The 25,735-nt window shown below is 35.4% G+C and overlaps 1 protein-coding gene across 1 annotated transcript in view; it reads right to left on the bottom strand.

The window, feature by feature from the left end:
• Window positions 1-25,735, bottom strand: part of LOC117342373 (sodium/hydrogen exchanger 2-like) — a 101,663-nt gene that overhangs the window by 14,558 nt on the left and 61,370 nt on the right. Inside the window, 13 exon segments of the mRNA XM_033904525.1 lie at window positions 2,712-2,851; window positions 3,514-3,606; window positions 3,749-3,855; window positions 4,820-4,885; window positions 5,441-5,494; window positions 5,496-5,534; window positions 7,256-7,381; window positions 11,368-11,444; window positions 11,946-12,079; window positions 12,996-13,091; window positions 14,186-14,267; window positions 15,020-15,131; window positions 15,694-15,764. Coding sequence (XP_033760416.1) covers window positions 2,712-2,851; window positions 3,514-3,606; window positions 3,749-3,855; window positions 4,820-4,885; window positions 5,441-5,494; window positions 5,496-5,534; window positions 7,256-7,381; window positions 11,368-11,444; window positions 11,946-12,079; window positions 12,996-13,091; window positions 14,186-14,267; window positions 15,020-15,131; window positions 15,694-15,764 — 1,197 coding nt within the window.

Raw genomic sequence — 25,735 nt, 5'->3', positions numbered from 1 at the left:
TGTTCCGACGAACAAAATGACATATCGGGTTACTGTGTATCTTTGATAGTCACCGAGTATTGCTGATTTCCCTGAGAGGTGTATTTTGACAACTTTTTCTCCCAATCCAGTAATAAGGGGAGGTAATTTTAAAGATGAAAACTCCCATAATTCTGTATATCTCTTGAATAAAGTTGTGTTTTGTGTTGAATGTGGTACTTTGAGTCTCTGTGCATGTAATCAAGCAAAAAATACTATACAACTATCAAATTTAGCCTTGTAATATGACGTCATAGTTACCATGACGTCATCAGTAACTTTGACGTCATCAGATGGTATATATGACGTCATAAATACTCAATGGTGTCATAATAAATAACCAAATTCCTTTCCAAACCTCAGCTTAGCAACACATGCAATATTCTAACTGATAAATCATGACATGACATCCAAGATTTCAAAATGTCATGCCTATGACATCACAGTCATCTGTTTCCACCCCGGTAATTCAGATATGTACCAATGATCATATGAAAGTGTCCGCTGATCCCATTTTATGCGGAAAATGCTATTTTTTCTGCTCTACTGAAGGAAATGACAATAATTGACAATATTGTATCAACCGTACACTCATGATCAATCAATTGAAATTACATGCTTACCATTGTATAAATAAACTGAATATAATGGTTTCACCAAATATTTCAAAAAATAACACTTACTCTAATAGTTTCCATGGATACGGGGTAATAAATCAGGTAAAACAAACCAGAATCCAGTCTATATGGTTTGTTAGATACCCAATAAGTTATTTTGGGTTTGTTATAAAACATAGAATATCTTTTCAATTTACACTGACTCATTAACATTATGCTTAATTAACCCACCCTTAAAATGGGTAGATATGCGAGTTACCTCCCTTGATTCCTCTAATATGACAAGCCAGATAATAAACAAGTTTTAGATTGTTTTTATGCATTTTTGAGCAATAATGAATTAAAATGAAGCTTAATCAAGCATAATTAAGCACAATTTCCAAGAAATAACATTTTTCAGCCCTTATAAGGTAGCAGTGTACAGTAAAAATGCCAAATTCTGAAAAATATGGCACATGTTTTAGATATGTAAACATTGCCAGTTAACCTTACATATAACCTCTAATAAAGTATATATATTTGAAATCTGTACAACATTTTCAATTTTAATAGAGCTCTGAAGGATAAGTAAACTGATATTTTCTGCGATTTTTAGAGCTGTGAATACCATGGTAACAGCTTAAAAAATTCTCAAAAATCGCAAAATATTATGATATTTGACCCAAAATAGCACAATTCTCTACACAATTTTTTTTCTGAAACCTATTTAAAATTAGATATCTCTATCCCAAAGACAGAATTAATCTTGTTTGGACATATGTTGTAAATTAAGTTTTTCCGCTATCTTACCTTTTCTGTGGGCTTCCATTTTGCGCTGTAGTCAAAACTAAATTTCCTGTGTAAACACAGGTTCGGAAAATCCGGATATTTAAAATCCGGAACCAATTTATTGATTTTTGTTTTAATAAATGTGAAGCCTGTATGTACTACTTCATACTGAATATACCAATTATAGTTTACATTTATTTTTTCATTTTTTATGCATATCCTAATACAGGAGTTATTTGCTTAACAAAAAAATCGCCCATGGCCAGGCTGTCTTACTGTGGTGTGCTACCTCCACTATATATACAATTTAAGACTAACCTCCACTATATATATAATCTAAGACTTATCTCCACTATATATATAATTTAAGACTTACCTCCACTATATATATAATTTAAGACTAACCTCCACTATATATATAATTTAAGACTAGACTCCACTATATATATAATTTAAGACTAACCTCCACTATATATATAATTTAAGACTAATCTCCACTATATGTATAGTTTAAGACTAACCTCCACTATATATATAATTTTAGACTTACCTCCACTATATATATAATCTAAGACTAACCTCCACTATATATATAATTTAAGACTAACCTCCACTATATATATAATTTAAGACTAACCTCCCCTATATGTATAATCTAAGACTAACCTCCACTATATATATAATTTAAGACTAATCTCCACTATATGTATAATTTAAGACTAACCTCCACTACATATATAATTTAAGACTAACCTCCACTATATATATAATTTAAGACTAACCTCCCCTATATGTATAATTTAAGACGTACCTCCACTATATATATAATTTTAGACTTACCTCCACTATATATATAATCTAAGACTAACCTCCACTATATATATAATTTAAGACTAACCTCCACTACATATATAATTTAAGACTAACCTCCACTATATATACAATTTAAGACTAACCTCCACTATATATATAATCTAAGACTAAACTCCACTATATATAATTTAAGACTAACCTCCACTATATATATAATGTAAGACTTACCTCCCCTATATATACAATTTAAGACTAACCTCCACTATATATATAATTTAAGACTAACCTCCACTACATATATAATCTAAGACTATAACCTCCACTATATATATAATTTAAGACTAACCTCCACTATATATATAATTTAAGACTAACCTCCACTATATATATAATTTAAGACTAACCTCCACTACATATATATAATTTTAGACGTACCTCCCCTATATATATAATTTAAGACTAACCTCCACTATATATATATAATTTAAGACTTACCTCCCCTCCGTATCAGTTCTATGTCTGCTTCTCCTTCCCCAAGGTCAAATGTCAGCGACTTTGGTGGCAGTGAGGGTACGGTTACTGAGGGAAGCACTGTACCCTCTGAACTGTCGCTGTCCCACTCTTCTTGATAAACACTGAGGGAAATATAAATTAAAACATGCTAATGATATCACAAGAATGTAGATTAAGATTCATCTGCTAAAAAAGAACACATATTGACAAGAATATATACATTTTTTTTAAATACAGTTTATCTATAAAGCAGGATTATATATATATACTACACCTGTAATGTACAAATAATAGACTGGTAGCAGTAGCACTTAATGTACATCTGTCAAGCCATTAACAAATTTGTAACTGTATGTATGTTTTTTAGAGTAACTGTGTACTTACATTTTAAGTACACGTTTTTTTGAGTAACTATGTACTTTCATTTTTAGAGTAACAGTGTACTTACGTTTTTTGTAGTAACTGTATACTTACATTTTTTGGAGTAACTTTGTACTTATGTTTTTTGGAGTAACGGTCTACTTACGAATTTTGGAGTAACGGTCTACTTACGTTTTTTGGAGTACCAGTCTACTTACGTTTTTTGGAGTAACTGTGTATGTATGTTTTTGGAGTAACTGTGTATGTATGTTTTTGGAGTAACTGTGTACTTACGTTTTTTGGAGTAACTTTGTACTTACGTTTTTTGGAGTAACTCTGTACTTACGTTTTTTGGAGTAACTTTGTACTTACGTTTTTTGGAGTAACTCTGTACTTACGTTTTTTGGAGTAACTGTGTACTTACGTTTTTTGGAGTAACTGTGAAGGAAGAAGAACTTCAGAGCTGGCATATTTATCTTGTATCATTTTAGATCCAGCTAAATTTTCAAAGTGCTGCCTGAAAAAAAAAAATAAAATAGATAAGAATGAAACACTAGTAATTTTGTAAAAGGTGCTGGAGTTAAGGTGTCATGGACATAACATATTTTGATAATTTTTTGATCATTTAATGCTATTTTTTTTCTGATACATGTACTTACTGTAAGGCAATTTGTTCAAACATGAACATAATGTGTTCATCCATACTGACAGGATCCCTCTGTAGCCACAGGTTTAAATACTTTCTGTTATAGTGCTCAAGGATTTCCTGGGGAAACAAAATAACTAAAATCATTGAATTCATTTATTTTACACTAAAAATTATTGTGGAAGCTGGCCTTTCATCACCTACAGGTGCCCCAATTCTCCGAAACATGCACAACAAAAACATACATAAAGCATGTAACACATGTTCAAACACTGTCACTGTCTGAGCATTGAGAAGAAAGAGGCGTACATTTTCTGAATTTACCAAATAGTAGTTTGTCATATGCAAAGAACTGTCAACAAAACTTTGTGGAAGACAAAGTCAATAAGAAGTGCATTAGAGAGTCTTAAACACAAGAGCTATTAAATGTTTAATTGAAATCATAGTAAAACCTCACACAGACAAGTCCATATATAATTCCATCAGGAGACATATAACTAGAAGAACAATTTAACTTCTGATTGTAACACTGACCAAACTATACAAAAGTTGTAATGATGCCAATGGAATTTTTCTTTAACATGTCACTATGAAGGAGATTTCATAACTCAATTAAAAGAAGAAAGAAAGAAAGAATTCAACGGAAGTGGATGTATCACCTGAGCAGAAAATTGGGTGATTACAGATTACAGAGTTATTGCATGGAAACTAATTTTCTATTTATAGCAACAATTTTTATTTTTATTTTTAGTAACTGTGACCTTGACCTTTGACCTTCTGACCTGAAAAGCAATCCCAAGCAAGCAATTGCAATAAGGAAGATTTGCATAAAGTTTGAGTTTGATCAGCCCTTGGGAACTTGAGTTATCGCACAGAAACCTCAATGCGGATGACGACACCGCTGCTGCCAACACGGAGGTTTAAGACGTCAATGCCGACATAATGATACCTTAGTATATATATTGCCTGTAAAAAGCAGGCAACAAAATAAAAATGGAAAATATACCTGGTCCTTGCACAGCATTGATGTTAATTGTCACACTGGTTTTATATGACTATAGATATCGCAGTAGGAAATATTTACCCTGAAGTAGTGCTCTCCCCTCTCACCAATCACCTCTTCTATACCCGCCATTATATGGTCCGTAACCTGTTAAAATACATCAGTAAAAATATAATTTGTCTGAAGTGTGTAATTCTTTTATGCAGATAAATATCTACAATCAAATTTATCTGTTTATATCTCCTAAGTTAAAGCGTAGGAATTCATCTATGAGAGGATATTGTATGCATGATAAGTGTAACTTTGTACATTTTTATGGTAATCCTATTTTCATGTTTTTGCACTGAAAGATATATAAAGAAATGTTGAATAAATTGACAGTGTAATACTTTGAATGGAAAATATTGTGAATAGCATTCTGCACTTTATCATCAAGTCTATATTGGTTAAAACTTGATATAGTACTGATTAAAAAAAAAATAATTGAGATAGGAAAAAATTAAAGTACAGTAGACACTATTCATCAATACAGAATTAAACATCAGTGTAAAATTACATTATCTTCAAACTAGCATAGCATTTGGGAATAACTTCAAAATATGGACACATAAATCAGCTGTCTTCTCTATGCTTGATTAAGAGTCAGTGCCATCAAATTCTGGAAATTTTAAAAATCAATATGTTTTGTTCTGTTTCTCTCACCTGCATGTTAATTTCCTCACTGATAATCAGTAACTTGTCGTTCTCCTGTAACTTTAACCCTAAGGATCTTCACCAGTGGCTTAATGGTAATCCCCTGAACAACAAAAGTAAGGGATTAGAAGTAACGCTCCGCAGAAATCTGTACCTCATTTATAAATTATGTTAATCGTGTGTAATTGATGGTTAATCGTACACTAGCTAATGTTAATACATGTATGTAACAATATATCATACAACAAGTGAAACTTCAAGAACTTCTTTCAAACTGGAAAAGTAACCTCAATGCTTTTAAATATAGTGAACTATTGCCAAGTAAATTGTTGTTGGAGTTATGTCCCCTGCTCCATCTTAAAAGTAATTGTCTCTATTTGTCAGTTAACAAAAGTACATATCCAGCTATTTTAATTGCAGGTGCAAAATTTCAAGCTTCCGAAATAACATGGCTAAGAGTGACTGTTTAACCTAATATTGGTGACCCAACTCTACTAGAGTGAAGAACATGGTGTTTTATATCTACAGTGTTAAATGTTGAGGTGGTCATGAGGTAAAAATGTATCTTGTAATTAAACCAGCTACCTCAGTATATTCACTATTAAAGCTGCTGACAAAGAGTAATATATCAGATGATCGATTGAGAACAAGAATAGTTTTTTTTATACAATACCAATAGTTACATACATTGTATTTCACATTTTTACCACCTTTCAGATTTTAAATATCTTTCAAATCTTAATTTTAAAGTGGATAAATAATTAAATAATTACATCAGAAGAAATCTTATTGTGCTCCACCTCTATATTTTGTATTTAACTTTTGTTCAAGTGATCATTATTACGACGTTATAACTTTAAAAAATTTATTGGGATTAATTAGATTTAATACTTCTAAACTGCAATTTTAGGTATTTTTGTGAGAAGCAGTGTGTATGCAGTCAGTGCTGTACTGTGGAGTACTTTTATAACAAATGTAATTCATTACATTTGTTATAAAAGTACTCCCTGTACACACATACATATGTAAAAGGGGAGGAATATATGTGTGTTAATTTAGGTAGGCCTATCATAGCTATACTCTCCCTGTACACACATACATATGTAAAACAGGAGGAATATATGTGTGTTAAGTTAGGTAGGCCTATCATAGCTATAATCTCCCTGTACACACATACATATGTAAAACAGGAGGAATATATGTGTGTTATGTTAGGTATAGGCCTATCATAGCTACTCCCCCTGTACAAACATACATATGTAAAACAGGAGGAATATATGAGTGTAAAGTTAGGTAGGCCTATCATAGCTATACTCTCCCTGTACACACATACATATGTAAAACAGGAGGAATATATGTGTGTTATGTTAGGTATAGGCCTATCATAGCTACTCCCCCTGTACAAACATACATATGTAAAACAGGAGGAATATATGAGTGTAAAGTTAGGTAGGCCTATCATAGCTATACTCTCCCTGTACACACATATACATATGTAAAACAGGAGGAATATATGTGTATTAAGTAAGGTAGGCCTATCATAGCTATAATCTCCCTGTACACACATACATATGTAAAACAGGAGGAATATATGTGTGTTAATTTAGGTAGGCCTATCATAGCTATACTCTCCCTGTACACACATATACATATGTAAAACAGGAGGAATATATGTGTGTTAAGTAAGGTAGGCCTATCATAGCTATACTCTCCCTGTACACACATACATATGTAAAACAGGAGGAATATATGTGTGTTAAGTTAGGTAGGCCTACCATAGCTATACTCTCCATTTTTACACATTTCTATAGAATATTTACACACCTGTAAGAATACTGTGAAGAAGATGAGACAGAGTGTTGCTGTAGTAAACATATCTTTAGGAAGTCCACCATTCTCCAGAAGGTTGACCAACGAGAAAGCAACAGCTCCACGTAATCCTCCATAGGCCTAATGACGAAGGATGAAAATGTGAAAATTATAGACTCCACACGAAACCCTGACCATAGGCCTAATGACGAAGGATGAAAATGTGAAAATTATAGACTCCACACGAAACCCTGACCATAGGCCTAATGACAAAGGATAATAACACAAAAATTATAGACTCCACACGAAACCCTGACCATAGGCCTAATGACAAAGGATAAAAACATGAAAATTATAGACTTCACAGGAAACCCTGACCATAGGCCTAATGACAAAGGATAAAAACACAAAAATTATAGACTTCACACGAAACCCTGACCATAGGCCTAATGACAAAGGATAAAAACACAAAAATTATAGACTTCACACGAAACCCTGACCATAGGCCTAATGACAAAGGATAAAAACACAAAAATTATAGACTCCACACGAAACCCTGACCATAGGCCTAATGACAAAGGATAAAAACATGAAAATTATAGACTTCACACGAAACCCTGACCATAGGCCTAATGACAAAGGATAAAAACACAAAAATTATAGACTCCACACGAAACCCTGACCATAGGCCTAATGACAAAGGATAAAAACATGAAAATTATAGACTTCACAGGAAACCCTGACCATAGGCCTAATGACAAAGGATAAAAACACAAAAATTATAGACTTCACACGAAACCCTGACCATAGGCCTAATGACAAAGGATAATAACACAAAAATTATAGACTCCACACGAAACCCTGACCATAGGCCTAATGAAGAGGGATGAAAACGTAAAAATTATAGACTTCACACGAAACCCTGACCATAGGCCTAATGACGAGGGATGAAAACATAAAAATTATAGACTTCACTTGAAAAACCCTGACCATAGGCCTAATGACAAAGGATGAAAACACAAAAATTATAGACTTCACACGAAACCCTGACCATAGGCCTAATGACAAAGGATGAAAACACAAAAATTATAGACTTCACACGAAACCCTGACCATAGGCCTAATGACAAAGGATAAAAACACAAAAATTATAGACTTCACACGAAACCTTGACCATAGGCCTAATGACGAGGGATGAAAACACAAAAATTATAGACTTCACACGAAACCCTGACCATAGGCCTAATGACGAAGGATGAAAATGAAAATTATAGACTTCACACGAAACCCTGACTATAGGCCTAATGACGAGGGATGAAAACACAAAAATTATAGACTCCACTTGAAACCCTGACCATAGGCCTAATGACGAAGGATGAAAATGAAAATTATAGACTTCACACGAAACCCTGACCATAGGCCTAATGACAAAGGATGAAAACACAAAAATTATAGACTTCACACGAAACCCTGACCATAGGCCTAATGACAAAGGATAAAAACACAAAAATTATAGACTTCACACGAAACCCTGACCATAGGCCTAATGACAAAGGATAAAAACACAAAAATTATAGACTTCACACGAAACCCTGACCACAGGCCTAATGACAAAGGATAAAAACACAAAAATTATAGACTTCACACGAAACCCTGACCATAGGCCTAATGACAAAGGATAAAAACACAAAAATTATAGACTTCACACGAAACCCTGACCATAGGCCTAATGACAAAGGATAAAAACACAAAAATTATAGACTCCACACGAAACCCTGACCATAGGCCTAATGACAAAGGATAATAACACAAAAATTATAGACTTCACACGAAACCCTGACCATAGGCCTAATGACGAGGGATGAAAACACAAAAATTAGAGACTTCACACGAAACCCTGACCATAGGCCTAATGACGAGGGATGAAAACACGAAAATTATATACTTCACACAAAACCCTGACCATATATAGGCCTAATGACAATGGATGAAAACATAAAAATTATAGACTCCACTTGAAACCCTGACCATAGGCCTAATGACGAGGGATGAAAACATAAAAATTATAGACTTCACTTGAAACCCTGACCATAGGCCTAATGACAAAGGATAAAAACATGAAAATTATATACTTCACACAAAACCCTGACCATATATAGGCCTAATGACAATGGATGAAAACATGAAAATTATAGACTTCACACGAAACCCTGACCATAGGCCTAATGACAAAGGATAAAAACATGAAAATTATAGACTTCACACGAAACCCTGACCATAGGCCTAATGACAAAGGATAAAAACACAAAAATTATAGACTCCACACGAAACCCTGACCATAGGCCTAATGACGAGGGATGAAAACGTGAAAATTATAGACTTCACACGAAACCCTGACCATAGGCCTAATGACGAGGGATGAAAACATAAAAATTATAGACTTCACACGAAACCCTGACCATAGGCCTAATGACGAGGGATGAAAACATAAAAATTATAGACTCCACTTGAAACCCTGACCATAGGCCTAATGACGAAGGATGAAAACGTGAAAATTATAGACTTCACACGAAACCCTGACCATAGGCCTAATGACAAAGGATAAAAACATGAAAATTATAGACTTCACACGAAACCCTGACCATAGGCCTAATGACGAGGGATGAAAACACGAAAATTATATACTTCACACAAAACCCTGACCATATATAGGCCTAATGACAATGGATGAAAACATAAAAATTATAGACTTCACACGAAACCCTGACCATAGGCCTAATGACGAGGGATGAAAATGTGAAAATTATAGACTTCACACGAAACCCTGACCATAGGCCTAATGACAAAGGATAAAAACACAAAAATTATAGACTCCACACGAAACCCTGACCATAGGCCTAATGACAAAGGATAATAACACAAAAATTATAGACTTCAAACGAAACCCTGACCATAGGTCTAATGACAAAGGATGAAAACACGAAAATTATATACTTCACACAAAACCCTGACCATAGGCCTAATGACGAGGGATGAAAACATGAAAATTATAGACTCCACTTTAAACCCTGACCATAGGCCTAATGACAAAGGATAAAAACATGAAAATTATAGACTCCACTTGAAACCCTGACCATAGGCCTAATGACGAGGGATGAAAACGTGAAAATTATAGACTCCACTTGAAACCCTGACCATAGGCCTAATGACGAGGGATGAAAACATAAAAATTATAGACTCCACTACCCTGACCATAGGCCTAATGACGAGGGATGAAAACATAAAAATTATAGACTTCACACGAAACCCTGACCATAGGCCTAATGACGAAGGATGAAAACGTGAAAATTATAGACTTCACACGAAACCCTGACCATAGGCCTAATGACGAAGGATGAAAACGTGAAAATTATAGACTTCACACGAAACCCTGACCATAGGCCTAATGACAAAGGATAAAAACATGAAAATTATAGACTTCACACGAAACCCTGACCATAGGCCTAATGACGAGGGATGAAAACACGAAAATTATATACTTCACACGAAACCCTGACCATATATAGGCCTAATGACAATGGATGAAAACATAAAAATTATAGACTTCACACGAAACCCTGACCATATATAGGCCTAATGACAATGGATGAAAACATGAAAATTATAGACTTCACACGAAACCCTGACCATAGGCCTAATGACGAAGGATAAAAACATGAAAATTATAGACTTCACACGAAACCCTGACCATAGGCCTAATGATGAGGGATGAAAATGTGAAAATTATAGACTTCACACGAAACCCTGACCATATATAGGCCTAATGACAATGGATGAAAACATAAAAATTATAGACTTCACACGAAACCCTGACCATATATAGGCCTAATGACAATGGATGAAAACATGAAAATTATAGACTTCACACGAAACCCTGACCATAGGCCTAATGACGAGGGATGAAAACACAAAAATTATAGACTTCACACGAAACCCTGACCATAGGCCTAATGAAAAAAGGATAAAAACACAAAAATGATGGACTCCAATTGTGGATTGATACATTGTACTTGGCATGACCTGTTGTGCTATCAATTTTGTTCATGAATTTGTTGAAATGATTTTTACCATGATGAACTGTTCTTCTCTGTCAATTCGTCTCATCCGATTACTCTTGTTCACAAAGTAGGTCAGTACAAACACCACTGAAACACATACAATCAAGTTAGTGCAGGTGACCTCAGATTCAAAGTCTTTACTGGAAATATGAAGCTACACTGCCCTATAGCTACATGTAAAATAATACATTTACATTTACTGACACAAAACAAAATAAAAGAATATCGTAAGAAAATTTCCCCAACAAAATGAAAATAAGAATAACTGTTTGTGGCAAATCTCTAAACAAAATGTATCGATGATCGATGGTTCCTTGATTTTGTATACCTCTCAAAAATAAAATATCTACAGTAGAGTAGATTGAGGTATTCTCATGTTTGTCATTGGTTTAAACTTTGATCTGAATCCTTAAGAAAATAAATTCATCAGAATGGTGACATTAATGAGTTAAAAGTGTATTTCCCTTTCTCTGTAGCTTATATAAGTTATTTCCCTTTATTTAGAACATAAAGTTCTAGTCATATTTTTTACACTAGATGGAGCTGCTTTCAGTTGTTGGTGGGATATTCTATACACATCATACTTACCTAGAAACCTATACAGAAGGCACAAAAACAGGGTCCAAAGTATAAAACCTGGATGCCAGTTCTTACTGTCAAACAGGTTTGGACTGAAGAGAGCAATTCCCAGAAACAGGAAGATGATACAATCACTGGTCGAGCTACAACAAATCACCGGATATCCACTATTTTATGAGACAACTCATTCCATCGTGATACAGATTTCTATAAACAACAAATGGCCCAAACACAGCTTTTATATCTCACACCTAAAATTTCAGAACTAAATTCATCCTTCCCCTGAAATTTCAAGGGTCAAAACATGTCCCTTAAAACCCAAGATTCTAATTTTGTTCAGGGAATCAGAAACATTATACTATCAAGGGTCTATAAAAAACTCTCAGTTATCACAGAAATTAAGTTTGATATTATTTTACTGGGAATGAATATGTAGTTTGTTTGTTTTGAGAAATTCTTTTATCAGTATTCCATTACATAATTTAGAAACTGGAATAGATTTAGTTAAATAATCACTTCATGAGGAGAAAGTCCTTATTTAAAATTTGTGAATTTACCCTTTTAAAAAGTCCTGGTTGCTGATTTTAACACAGCTCTTAGACTCATACAAACAGGGAATCAAATGAGGTGTCTGGAAGTTATCCAAGGTGATAATTACTGCTGTCCCTAATTTGTACATTGTATTCTAAGTTTGGAAATTATCCAGAGAACAAATATTTCATATTGAAAAGTACATGGTGGTGGAAGTACACAGCGTAGCCTAGCTGGAATCAGGAATTTAAATAGATTAGATTTTGTTAATAAAAACCCTCATCTCTTTAGTAAGGAATGTGTTTACAGTAAACAGTACAATACGGGGTGATGCACCATACTTCTCTCTCACAAATTTTACCCACAGGTATTGATGATTAATTAAGTAGGCTCTTGATTAACTTTTACTGAAAGTAAAGCACTTAATTGACCCTTGACCTTGAAATAAATGAGGAATATTTAATAATGTAAAATTTATGGTACAAATTACTACTTTATCAATTTATTGTCAATTCTACTGAATGTTACCTCTGCATCTTGCTGAAGTACTTGATGGTGGTGTGTGACTTCTGTGAGATGTTGTGGAAAGCATACTGAGCCTGGACAAGGCCACATCCTATAATACTGCAACATACAATGTCAAGGTCAGACCTGAAGGTCATACTCCATAATTATCTAACATACAAGGTCATACCTGAAGGTCATACTCCATAATTCTCTAACATACAAGGTCAAGGTCATACCTGAAGGTCATACTCCATAATTCTATAATGTACAATGTCAAGGTCATACCTGAAGGTCATACTCCATAATTCTATAATGTACAATGTCAAGGTCATACCTGAAGGTCACACTCCATAATCCTCTAACTTACAATGTCACTGTCATACCTGAACAAGGTCACATCCTATAAAACTGTGATATACAATGTCAAGGTCAAAAATGGACAAGTCATACTGCACAATTTTCAAACATACAATGTCAACATCATACCCGAACAAAGTCACACCCTATAAAACTTCAACATACAACATACAATGTCAAGGTCATACCAGAGCGAGGTCACACCCTATAAAACTGAACATAAAACGTCAATGTTAATCTGAACAAGTTCACACCTGATCAAGGTCACATCCTATCAAACTGCAACCTAAGATGTTAATGTCATGCATGAACAAGGTCACACCCTTTCAAACTACAACATAAAATGCCAAGGTCATACCTGAACAAGGTCACCTCTTATAAAACTGTGACATAAAATGCTAAGGTTATATCGGAACAAGGTCGATCACACCTGAACAAGGTCACATCTTATATTACTGTGACATACAATGTCAAGGTCATACCTGACGGAGGTCACACCCTATAAAACTACAACATACAATGTAATGGTCATACCTGAACAAGGAAACACCCTCTAATGCCGTAACTTACAATGTCAAGGTCATACCTGCTCAAGGCCACACCATTTAATACTGTAACATACAAGGTCAAGGTCATACCTGCAGAAAGTCACAAATATTGGGTTGTATATCCTCTGAAAATATCAAGTGATATTTTCAACATACATGGTAAGACTTAACACTATTCCTACAGCATGTGAAAGGTCATCAGGTCAAGATCATTCAAAACATTGGCTTCATATGGATACCCTGGGCAGCAGAAGAGGCTGATAGACTAGGGTGATATCTAATGTTTCCTATAAAACAAGTAGAAACCTGATAATTCCAGAAAAGTGAAAGAGCTCCGCTAGCAGGTAGGAGATGTAGGCAAGTACGAACACGGCCAAAGGCTCCACAACTGAAATAGAGAAAACAGGCCTTATTTAATGTGCTGGTAATAATGTCATAGACTCAAGCCAATCTTACATAGGGTTTTAGTATTGACATATCCCCATCTAAATCTGAGTATAATAGAATTATAGGAGCAACTTTAATCAACCCCAAACTAAATCTGGCTGGATAGTTAATTTAATGTTGATTATAGGTACATCTATTTACAGCAACCAAACTCAACTAAGTGGACATGACAGCCAGACAGTGGTATCCTCCATTAGCTGGTCTAATGGAGATTTTATAAATCAGATACACTGAACTGAACTGCTGGATGCTATAATTGTTAGTTATTTCAAGTTTAGCGAGGTTCAATATCAACATGAATTACTTGAGGAAAACCTGCGACCTGAGTTTAGGAGTCTTTCCTCTGATTCAATGGAATATTGACTCATTGAAACTAACGCTAAAAGAACTTTTAAATGCAATGTAAATTCAACTTAAAACAACTTAAAACAGATAACTCTAATGGAATTTGAGAAAAAAAACAATAGAATTTGAGTGATGACAAACAAGAGTGTGACTTAATTAGAACCACTATTTAACTACATTAGCTTTAAATCAAATGTGAATCTAATTAAAACATTTCTAACCATAATTAAAGAATTGAATTACAAAAGCTTTACTGTAATGTTTGACAGTTCAAAAGGAATATCAATACAGTAATGTATGATTTGGATAGGTTTGAGGGCAAGACTTTGAATGTAAAATGACCTTTACCTCGGACATGAACAGTGTATTTTGTAATGATGGCGGTCAAAACTCCCAATAGGATTCCTATACAAAGGCCTCCCAGACTGACCACAAAGAAAGCGGCCAGCCCCAGGAACACCTGTAACAAAGAACAATATGTAACACGGCCTGGATGTCTTATATAACTAGGTTAAAGCAAGAATAGATAATGTCTGAAACAGCCAAGATATAAACACAAAAGGTGTCGTATTTCAAAGGTCAAAGCTAGAACTATTATCAGGAATTTTGAAAAAGGGGGCATAATTTCTGTAAAATTGATTAAAATCAAAAATAATTTTTGGGGCCACAACTGCATTTATTCATGGTATAATCCATAAAGTTTGAAAAACTACTGTATAGTAATTAAGATTTTATGAAGAATTTCAACAAAGGGAGGAAACTTTCGTAAAATTGGTTGAAATTTTAAATCATGTTAGGACAGAAACTTTTGTAAAATTGGTTGAAATTTTAAATCATGTTAGGACACTACATTAGGTTGTTTAGTACATTTTTTTGTACCATGATAAATATTGGCTGAAAAGTAATGGCCATATAGAAATTCCTACAGAAGGATACCAGGACAAGCTGACACCTGTATAACCTTCCCTTATCCTTGTTGGGGGTTCGGAGTTCAATTCGACTATAACATTCTTTATATTTACCTGATCTGAAGTCACTGAAGGCATCTCATTGAATTCTTTCATAGTGTTATACAGGACAACTGTAACAGCATCTGTCAAGGAGAGGGTAGAATATATAGTTATATAGGACAATGGTAAGACAGTGTCTGTCAAGGGGAGGGTAGAATATATAGTTATATAGGACAACTGTGACAGTGTCTGTCAAGGAGAGGGTAGAATATATAGTTATACAGGACAACTGTAACAGCATCTGTCAAGGAGAGGGTAGAATATATAGTTATATAGGACAATGGTAAGACAGTGTCTGTCAAGGGGAGGGTAGAATATATAGTTATACAGGACAACTGTAACAGCATCTGTCAAGGAGAGGGTAGAATATATAGTTATATAGGACAATGGTAAGACAGTGTCTGTCAAGGGGAGGGTAGAATATATAGTTATATAGGGCAACTGTACGAGATGTAACAGTCTCTGTCAAGGAGAGGGTAGAATATTTAAGCATTAAACTGTCTTTTTATGGATTATATGGTCTATATAGATGCCAGAGCTTTGCAGACAATCTTCATAATGCGCTGGCATCTATATAGACCATATAATCCATAAAAAGACAGTTTAATGCTTATATTTACGTTTTCTATATTAGTTTCTTTTCGATTTCAACTTTAATTTTCATTATAATTTAAAATCTTACTTTTACCGACGTTTCCATTGAACAGCCTATTGTGATTCACGTGCTGATTGGCAAAAAACAATTTTAAACAAGAGGCCCATGGGCCTTAACGGTCACCTGATTTTTGAAATATTTCAGTAAAATTGAATGAAAGAATGAATTTCAAAACAAATAAAACAAATGATAGTCAAAAATGTGATTTCCCTATAACTATAGTAAAGTTTATCCCCTCCCATGGGGCAAACGCAAGACCCCAGGGCTAGGAAATTCACAATTATGGTAAAGCACCTTAAGACCCTTCGATCTGTGAAGAGTATTTAATTCTACCTTATTTGGGCTGTAAGAAGAAGATTTTTAAAATTTCTGTTAATTTGACCCTTTTTGGCCCCGCCCATCAGCCCCTGGGGATCAGTCAGGGCCAACATGTACATACCATCAAAGTGTCATCCCAAGCTGATAATGTTAACGAAGTTAGAATGAATTCCAATAAAAATTCAACAAATAATAGTCAAAAATGTGATTTCCCTATATAAACTATAGTAAAGTTTACCCCCTCCCCAGGGGCAAACATGAGACCCTAGGGTCATGAAATTCACAATTTTGGTAAAACACCTTAAGATCCTTCCATCTATGTAGAGTATTTGATTCTACCATATCTGAGAGTAGAGAAGAAGATTTTTGAAATTTTAGTCAATTTGACCCTTTTTGGCCCCGCCCATCAGCCCCTGGGGGTCAACTAGGGCCAACATGTACATACCATCAAAGTGTCATCCCATGCTGATAATTTGATACAAGTTAGAATGAATTCCAATACAAATCCAAAAAATAATAGTCAAAAATGTGATTTCCCTATATAAACTATAGTAAAGTTTACTCCCTCCCCAGGGGCAAACATGAGACCCCAGGGTCATGAAATTCACAATTTTGGTAAAGCACCTTAAGACCCTTCCATCTATGAAGAGTATTTGATTCTACCATATCTGAGAGTAGAGAAGAAGATTTTTGAAATTTTTGTCAATTTGACCCTTTTTGGCCCTGCCCACCAGCCCCTGGCGGTCAACTAGGGCCAACATGTACATACCATCAAACTGTCATCCCATGCTGATAATTTGATACAAGTTAGAATGAATTCCAATACAAATCCAACAAATAATAGTCAAAAATGTGATTTCCCTATATAAACTATAGTAAAGTTTACCCCCTCCCCAGGGGCAAACATGAGACCCAAGGGTCATGAAATTCACAATTTTGGTAAAGCACCTTAAGACCCTTTCATCTATGAAGAGTGTTTGATTCCACCTTATCTGAGAGTAGAGAAGAAGATTTTTGAAGTTTTAGTCAATTTGACCCTTTTTGGCCCCGCCCCTCAGGCCCCTGGGGGGTGTGGACCATATAATTCACAATTTTGGTTCACCCTCAGCCATGGAAGCTTCCTGTAAAATTTCATTGAATTTAGTTCAGCAGTTTTTAAGAAGAAGTTGAAAATGTAAATTGTTTACGACGGACGACGGACGACGCACACCGCACGACGCCGGACAAAAGGCGATTGCAATAGGTCAACTGAGACTTCGTCTCAGGTGACCTAAAAAATAGTGCGTGGAAATAATTAAAAAAATACTGAAAACATCATCAGATATTTTATTAACAATATCTATAATATTGGTAGTCAGTATTTCAGAATATATGGATGAATTATTCAGTTTGTTAACGATTTCGGATTTTTTTTTTTAAATTTACCATCCGGAACAATTATGCGGATGGAAATTTCACCCGTCACCACGCGCACGCAACGGCTGACAGCATGGACAGAGTTTAGCTATGAAAGTTGAATGTGCAGTGGGAGAAAGTGGAATTCGCCAAAAAACTAGGTGTAAACATGTTCTTTGATTGCATGGAAACCTGATTACAGTTTGTAGTAGCTACAACAGCACCGGTGTCAGGGATACGACCAATGAAGTAGGTGACAGTGACCCAGGGAGTTGGACGAGCTTCAGCGACAACGTTGCTTGTGATGGGTACCATGGCCGTTTCAAGTTTAGGATGCGTTAGACACGATAATGCACCACTTAATGCTTTCTTTTGTGAAGAAGAAACTGTTCTATTGTACGACCGGAGAGAAGCCTCGTTCTTATGATTTGACATAAACATGATGTGCCGGGTTTCAAAATTTTTGTCATTCAAACACTGGATGGCGGTGGCGCGCAAACAATGTGGTGTGTAATGATTTTCCACTTTGGCCCCAGAACAAATATCTGTCAACATACGTGTAAATGAACGCTTCGATAGGGGTTTTGATGTGAACCAGATTGCTGCATGTACTGGATTTCCTAAAGAATCCCTGTTATACTGGTTGAATAAACTTGTGGCGGATTTATCAGTTTTCGCATATGAATAACACCTGAATGCACGATTTGGGTGTCAGTTATGCATAGAATGGTGTCATGATTTGGGTGTCAGTTATACTCTCATAGACTGCAAATTTGTTTAGTTTGTTTATATCATGGCTTTGCCATCCAAATGTAAATATATAGTAATACAGGACAACTGTAACAGTGTCTGTCAAGGAGAGGGTAGAATATATAGTTATACAGGACAACTGTAACAGTGTATGTCAAGGAGAGGGTAGAATATATAGTTATACAGGACAACTGTAACAGTGTATGTCAAGGAGAGGGTAGAATATATAGTTATACAGGACAACTGTAACTGTGTCTGTCAAGGAGAGGGTAGAATATATAGTTATATAGGACAATGGAAAGATAGTGTCTGTCAAGGAGAGGGTAGAATATATAGTTATACAGGACAACTGTAACAGCGTCTGTCACGGAGAGGGTAGAATATATAGTTATATACGACAATGGTAAGACAGTGTCTGTCAAGGAGGGGGTAGAATATACAGTTATACAGGACAACTGTAACAGTGTCTGTCAAGGAGAGGGTAGAATATATAGTTATATAGGACAACTGTAACAGTGTCTGTCAAGGAGAGGTTAGAATATATAGTTATATAGGACAATGGTAAGATAGTGTCTGTCAAGGAGAGGGTAGAATATATAGTTATACAGGACAACTGTAACAGTGTCTGTCAAGGAGAGGGTAGAATATATAGTTATATAGGACAACTGTAACAGTGTCTGTCAAGGAAAGGGTAGAATATATAGTTATATAGGACAACTGTAACAGTGTCTGTCAGGGTAGAATATATAGTTATACAGGACAACTGTAACAGTGTCTGTCAGGGTAGAATATATAGTTATATAGGACAACTGTAACAGTGTCTGTCAAGGAGAGGGTAGAATATATAGTTATATAGGACAACTGTAACAGTGTCTGTCAGGGTAGAATATATAGTTATACAGGACAACTGTAACAGTGTCTGTCAGGGTAGAATATATAGTTATATAGGACAACTGTAACAGTGTCTGTCAAGGAGAGGGTAGAATATATAGTTATATAGGACAACTGTAACAGTGTCTGTCAGGGTAGAATATATAGTTATATAGGACAACTGTAACACTGTCAAGGAAAGGGTAGAATATATAGTTATACAGGACAACTGTAACAGTGTCTGTCAAGGAGAGGGTAGAATATATAGTTATATAGGACAACTGTAACAGTGTCTGTCAAGGAGAGGGTAGAATATATAGTTATACAGGACAACTGTAACAGTGTCTGTCAGGGTAGAATATATAGTTATATAGGACAACTGTAACAGTGTCTGTCAAGGAGAGGGTAGAATATATAGTTATATAGGACAACTGTAACAGTGTCTGTCAGGGTAGAATATATAGTTATATAGGACAACTGTAACACTGTCAAGGAAAGGGTAGAATATATAGTTATACAGGACAACTGTAACAGCGTCTGTCAAGGAGAGGGTAGAATATATAGTTATATAGGACAACTGTAACAGTGTCTGTCAAGGAGAGGGTAGAATATATAGTTATACAGAACAACTGTAACAGCGTCTGTCAAGGAGAGGGTAGAATATATAGTTATACAGGACAACTGTAACAGTGTCTGTCAAGGAGTATAGAATATATAGTTATATAGGACAACTGTAACAGTGTCTGTCAAGGAGAGGGTAGAATATATAGTTATACAGGACAACTGTTACAGTGTCTGTCAAGGAGAGGGTAGAATATATAGTTATACAGGACAACTGTTACAGTGTCTGTCAAGGAGAGGGTAGAATATATAGTTATATAGGACAATGGTAAGATAGTGTCTGTCAAGGAGAGGGTAGAATATATAGTTATACAGGACAACTGTAACAGTGTCTGTCAAGGAGAGGGTAGAATATATAGTTATATAGGACAACTGTAACAGTGTCTGTCAAGGAAAGGGTAGAATATATAGTTATATAGGACAACTGTAACAGTGTCTGTCAGGGTAGAATATATAGTTATACAGGACAACTGTAACAGTGTCTGTCAGGGTAGAATATATAGTTATATAGGACAACTGTAACAGTGTCTGTCAAGGAGAGGGTAGAATATATAGTTATATAGGACAACTGTAACAGTGTCTGTCAGGGTAGAATATATAGTTATACAGGACAACTGTAACAGTGTCTGTCAGGGTAGAATATATAGTTATATAGGACAACTGTAACAGTGTCTGTCAAGGAGAGGGTAGAATATATAGTTATATAGGACAACTGTAACAGTGTCTGTCAGGGTAGAATATATAGTTATATAGGACAACTGTAACACTGTCAAGGAAAGGGTAGAATATATAGTTATACAGGACAACTGTAACAGCGTCTGTCAAGGAGAGGGTAGAATATATAGTTATATAGGACAACTGTAACAGTGTCTGTCAAGGAGAGGGTAGAATATATAGTTATACAGGACAACTGTAACAGTGTCTGTCAGGGTAGAATATATAGTTATATAGGACAACTGTAACAGTGTCTGTCAAGGAGAGGGTAGAATATATAGTTATATAGGACAACTGTAACAGTGTCTGTCAGGGTAGAATATATAGTTATATAGGACAACTGTAACACTGTCAAGGAAAGGGTAGAATATATAGTTATACAGGACAACTGTAACAGCGTCTGTCAAGGAGAGGGTAGAATATATAGTTATATAGGACAACTGTAACAGTGTCTGTCAAGGAGAGGGTAGAATATATAGTTATACAGGACAACTGTAACAGCGTCTGTCAAGGAGAGGGTAGAATATATAGTTATACAGGACAACTGTAACAGTGTCTGTCAAGGAGTATAGAATATATAGTTATATAGGACAACTGTAACAGTGTCTGTCAAGGAGAGGGTAGAATATATAGTTATACAGGACAACTGTTACAGTGTCTGTCAAGGAGAGGGTAGAATATATAGTTATACAGGACAACTGTTACAGTGTCTGTCAAGGAGAGGGTAGAATATATAGTTATATAGGACAATGGTAAGATAGTGTCTGTCAAGGAGAGGGTAGAATATATAGTTATACAGGACAATGGTAAGACAGTGTCTGTCAAGGAGAGGGTAGAATATATAGTTATACAGGACAATGGTAAGACAGTGTCTGTCAAGGAGAGGGTAGAATATATAGTTATACAGGACAACTGTAACAGTGTCTGTCAAGGAGGGGGTAGAATATATAGTTATACAGGACAACTGTAACACTGTCAAGGAGAGGGTAGAATATATAGTTATACAGGACAACTGTAACAGTGTCTGTCAAGGAGAGGGTAGAATATATAGTTATACAGGACAACTGTAACAGTGTCTGTCAAGGAGAGGGTAGAATATATAGTTATACAGGACAACTGTAACAGCGTCTGTCAAGGAGAGGGTAGAATATATAGTTATATAGGACAACTGTAACACTGTCAAGGAAAGGGTAGAATATATAGTTATACAGGACAACTGTAACAGTGTCTGTCAAGGAGAGGGTAGAATATATAGTTATATAGGACAACTGTAACAGTGTCTGTCAAGGAGAGGGTAGAATATATAGTTATACAGGACAACTGTAACAGTGTCTGTCAAGGAGAGGGTAGAATATATAGTTATACAGGACAACTGTAACAGTGTCTGTCAAGGAGAGGGTAGAATATATAGTTATATAGGACAACTGTAACAGTGTCTGTCAGGGTAGAATATATAGTTATACAGGACAACTGTAACAGTGTCTGTCAAGGAGAGGGTAGAATATATAGTTATATAGGACAACTGTAACAGTGTCTGTCAGGGTAGAATATATAGTTATATAGGACAACTGTAACACTGTCAAGGAAAGGGTAGAATATATAGTTATACAGGACAACTGTAACAGCGTCTGTCAAGGAGAGGGTAGAATATATAGTTATATAGGACAACTGTAACAGTGTCTGTCAAGGAGAGGGTAGAATATATAGTTATACAGGACAACTGTAACAGCGTCTGTCAAGGAGAGGGTAGAATATATAGTTATACAGGACAACTGTAACAGTGTCTGTCAAGGAGTATAGAATATATAGTTATATAGGACAACTGTAACAGTGTCTGTCAAGGAGAGGGTAGAATATATAGTTATACAGGACAACTGTTACAGTGTCTGTCAAGGAGAGGGTAGAATATATAGTTATACAGGACAACTGTAACAGTGTCTGTCAAGGAGAGGGTAGAATATATAGTTATACAGGACAATGGTAAGACAGTGTCTGTCAAGGAGAGGGTAGAATATATAGTTATATAGGACAACTGTGACAGTGTCTGTCAAGGAGAGGGTAGAATATATAGTTATATAGGACAACTGTAACAGTGTCTGTCAAGGAGAGGTTAGAATATATAGTTATATAGGACAATGGTAAGATAGTGTCTGTCAAGGAGAGGGTAGAATATATAGTTATACAGGACAACTGTAACAGTGTCTGTCAAGGAGAGGGTAGAATATATAGTTATATAGGACAACTGTAACAGTGTCTGTCAAGGAGAGGGTAGAATATATAGTTATATAGGACAACTGTAACAGTGTCTGTCAGGGTAGAATATATAGTTATACAGGACAACTGTAACAGTGTCTGTCAGGGTAGAATATATAGTTATATAGGACAACTGTAACAGTGTCTGTCAAGGAGAGGGTAGAATATATAGTTATATAGGACAACTGTAACAGTGTCTGTCAGGGTAGAATATATAGTTATACAGGACAACTGTAACAGTGTCTGTCAGGGTAGAATATATAGTTATATAGGACAACTGTAACAGTGTCTGTCAAGGAGAGGGTAGAATATATAGTTATATAGGACAACTGTAACAGTGTCTGTCAGGGTAGAATATATAGTTATATAGGACAACTGTAACACTGTCAAGGAAAGGGTAGAATATATAGTTATACAGGACAACTGTAACAGCGTCTGTCAAGGAGAGGGTAGAATATATAGTTATATAGGACAACTGTAACAGTGTCTGTCAAGGAGAGGGTAGAATATATAGTTATACAGGACAACTGTAACAGTGTCTGTCAGGGTAGAATATATAGTTATATAGGACAACTGTAACAGTGTCTGTCAAGGAGAGGGTAGAATATATAGTTATATAGGACAACTGTAACAGTGTCTGTCAGGGTAGAATATATAGTTATATAGGACAACTGTAACACTGTCAAGGAAAGGGTAGAATATATAGTTATACAGGACAACTGTAACAGCGTCTGTCAAGGAGAGGGTAGAATATATAGTTATATAGGACAACTGTAACAGTGTCTGTCAAGGAGAGGGTAGAATATATAGTTATACAGGACAACTGTAACAGCGTCTGTCAAGGAGAGGTTAGAATATATAGTTATACAGGACAACTGTAACAGTGTCTGTCAAGGAGTATAGAATATATAGTTATATAGGACAACTGTAACAGTGTCTGTCAAGGAGAGGGTAGAATATATAGTTATACAGGACAACTGTTACAGTGTCTGTCAAGGAGAGGGTAGAATATATAGTTATACAGGACAACTGTTACAGTGTCTGTCAAGGAGAGGGTAGAATATATAGTTATATAGGACAATGGTAAGATAGTGTCTGTCAAGGAGAGGGTAGAATATATAGTTATACAGGACAATGGTAAGACAGTGTCTGTCAAGGAGAGGGTAGAATATATAGTTATACAGGACAATGGTAAGACAGTGTCTGTCAAGGAGAGGGTAGAATATATAGTTATACAGGACAACTGTAACAGTGTCTGTCAAGGAGGGGGTAGAATATATAGTTATACAGGACAACTGTAACACTGTCAAGGAGAGGGTAGAATATATAGTTATACAGGACAACTGTAACAGTGTCTGTCAAGGAGAGGGTAGAATATATAGTTATACAGGACAACTGTAACAGTGTCTGTCAAGGAGAGGGTAGAATATATAGTTATACAGGACAACTGTAACAGTGTCTGTCAAGGAGAGGGTAGAATATATAGTTATATAGGACAACTGTAACACTGTCAAGGAGAGGGTAGAATATATAGTTATACAGGACAACTGTAACAGTGTCTGTCAAGGAGAGGGTAGAATATATAGTTATATAGGACAACTGTAACAGTGTCTGTCAAGGAGAGGGTAGAATATATAGTTATACAGGACAACTGTAACAGTGTCTGTCAAGGAGAGGGTAGAATATATAGTTATACAGGACAACTGTAACAGTGTCTGTCAAGGAGAGGGTAGAATATATAGTTATATAGGACAACTGTAACAGTGTCTGTCAGGGTAGAATATATAGTTATACAGGACAACTGTAACAGTGTCTGTCAAGGAGAGGGTAGAATATATAGTTATATAGGACAACTGTAACAGTGTCTGTCAAGGGTAGAATATATAGTTATATAGGACAACTGTAACACTGTCAAGGAAAGGGTAGAATATATAGTTATACAGGACAACTGTAACAGCGTCTGTCAAGGAGAGGGTAGAATATATAGTTATATAGGACAACTGTAACAGTGTCTGTCAAGGAGAGGGTAGAATATATAGTTATACAGGACAACTGTAACAGCGTCTGTCAAGGAGAGGGTAGAATATATAGTTATACAGGACAACTGTAACAGTGTCTGTCAAGGAGTATAGAATATATAGTTATATAGGACAACTGTAACAGTGTCTGTCAAGGAGAGGGTAGAATATATAGTTATACAGGACAACTGTAACAGTGTCTGTCAAGGAGAGGGTAGAATATATAGTTATACAGGACAACTGTAACAGTGTCTGTCAAGGAGAGGGTAGAATATATAGTTATACAGGACAATGGTAAGACAGTGTCTGTCAAGGAGAGGGTAGAATATATAGTTATATAGGACAACTGTGACAGTGTCTGTCAAGGAGAGGGTAGAATATATAGTTATATAGGACAACTGTAACAGTGTCTGTCAAGGAGAGGGTAGAATATATAGTTATATAGGACAATGGTAAGATA

The sequence above is a fragment of the Pecten maximus genome, chromosome 14, assembly GCF_902652985.1.
Source record: "Pecten maximus chromosome 14, xPecMax1.1, whole genome shotgun sequence".
NCBI classification, from domain to species: Eukaryota; Metazoa; Mollusca; class Bivalvia; order Pectinida; family Pectinidae; genus Pecten; species Pecten maximus.
This window is presented reverse-complemented; position numbering and strand designations above follow the sequence as displayed.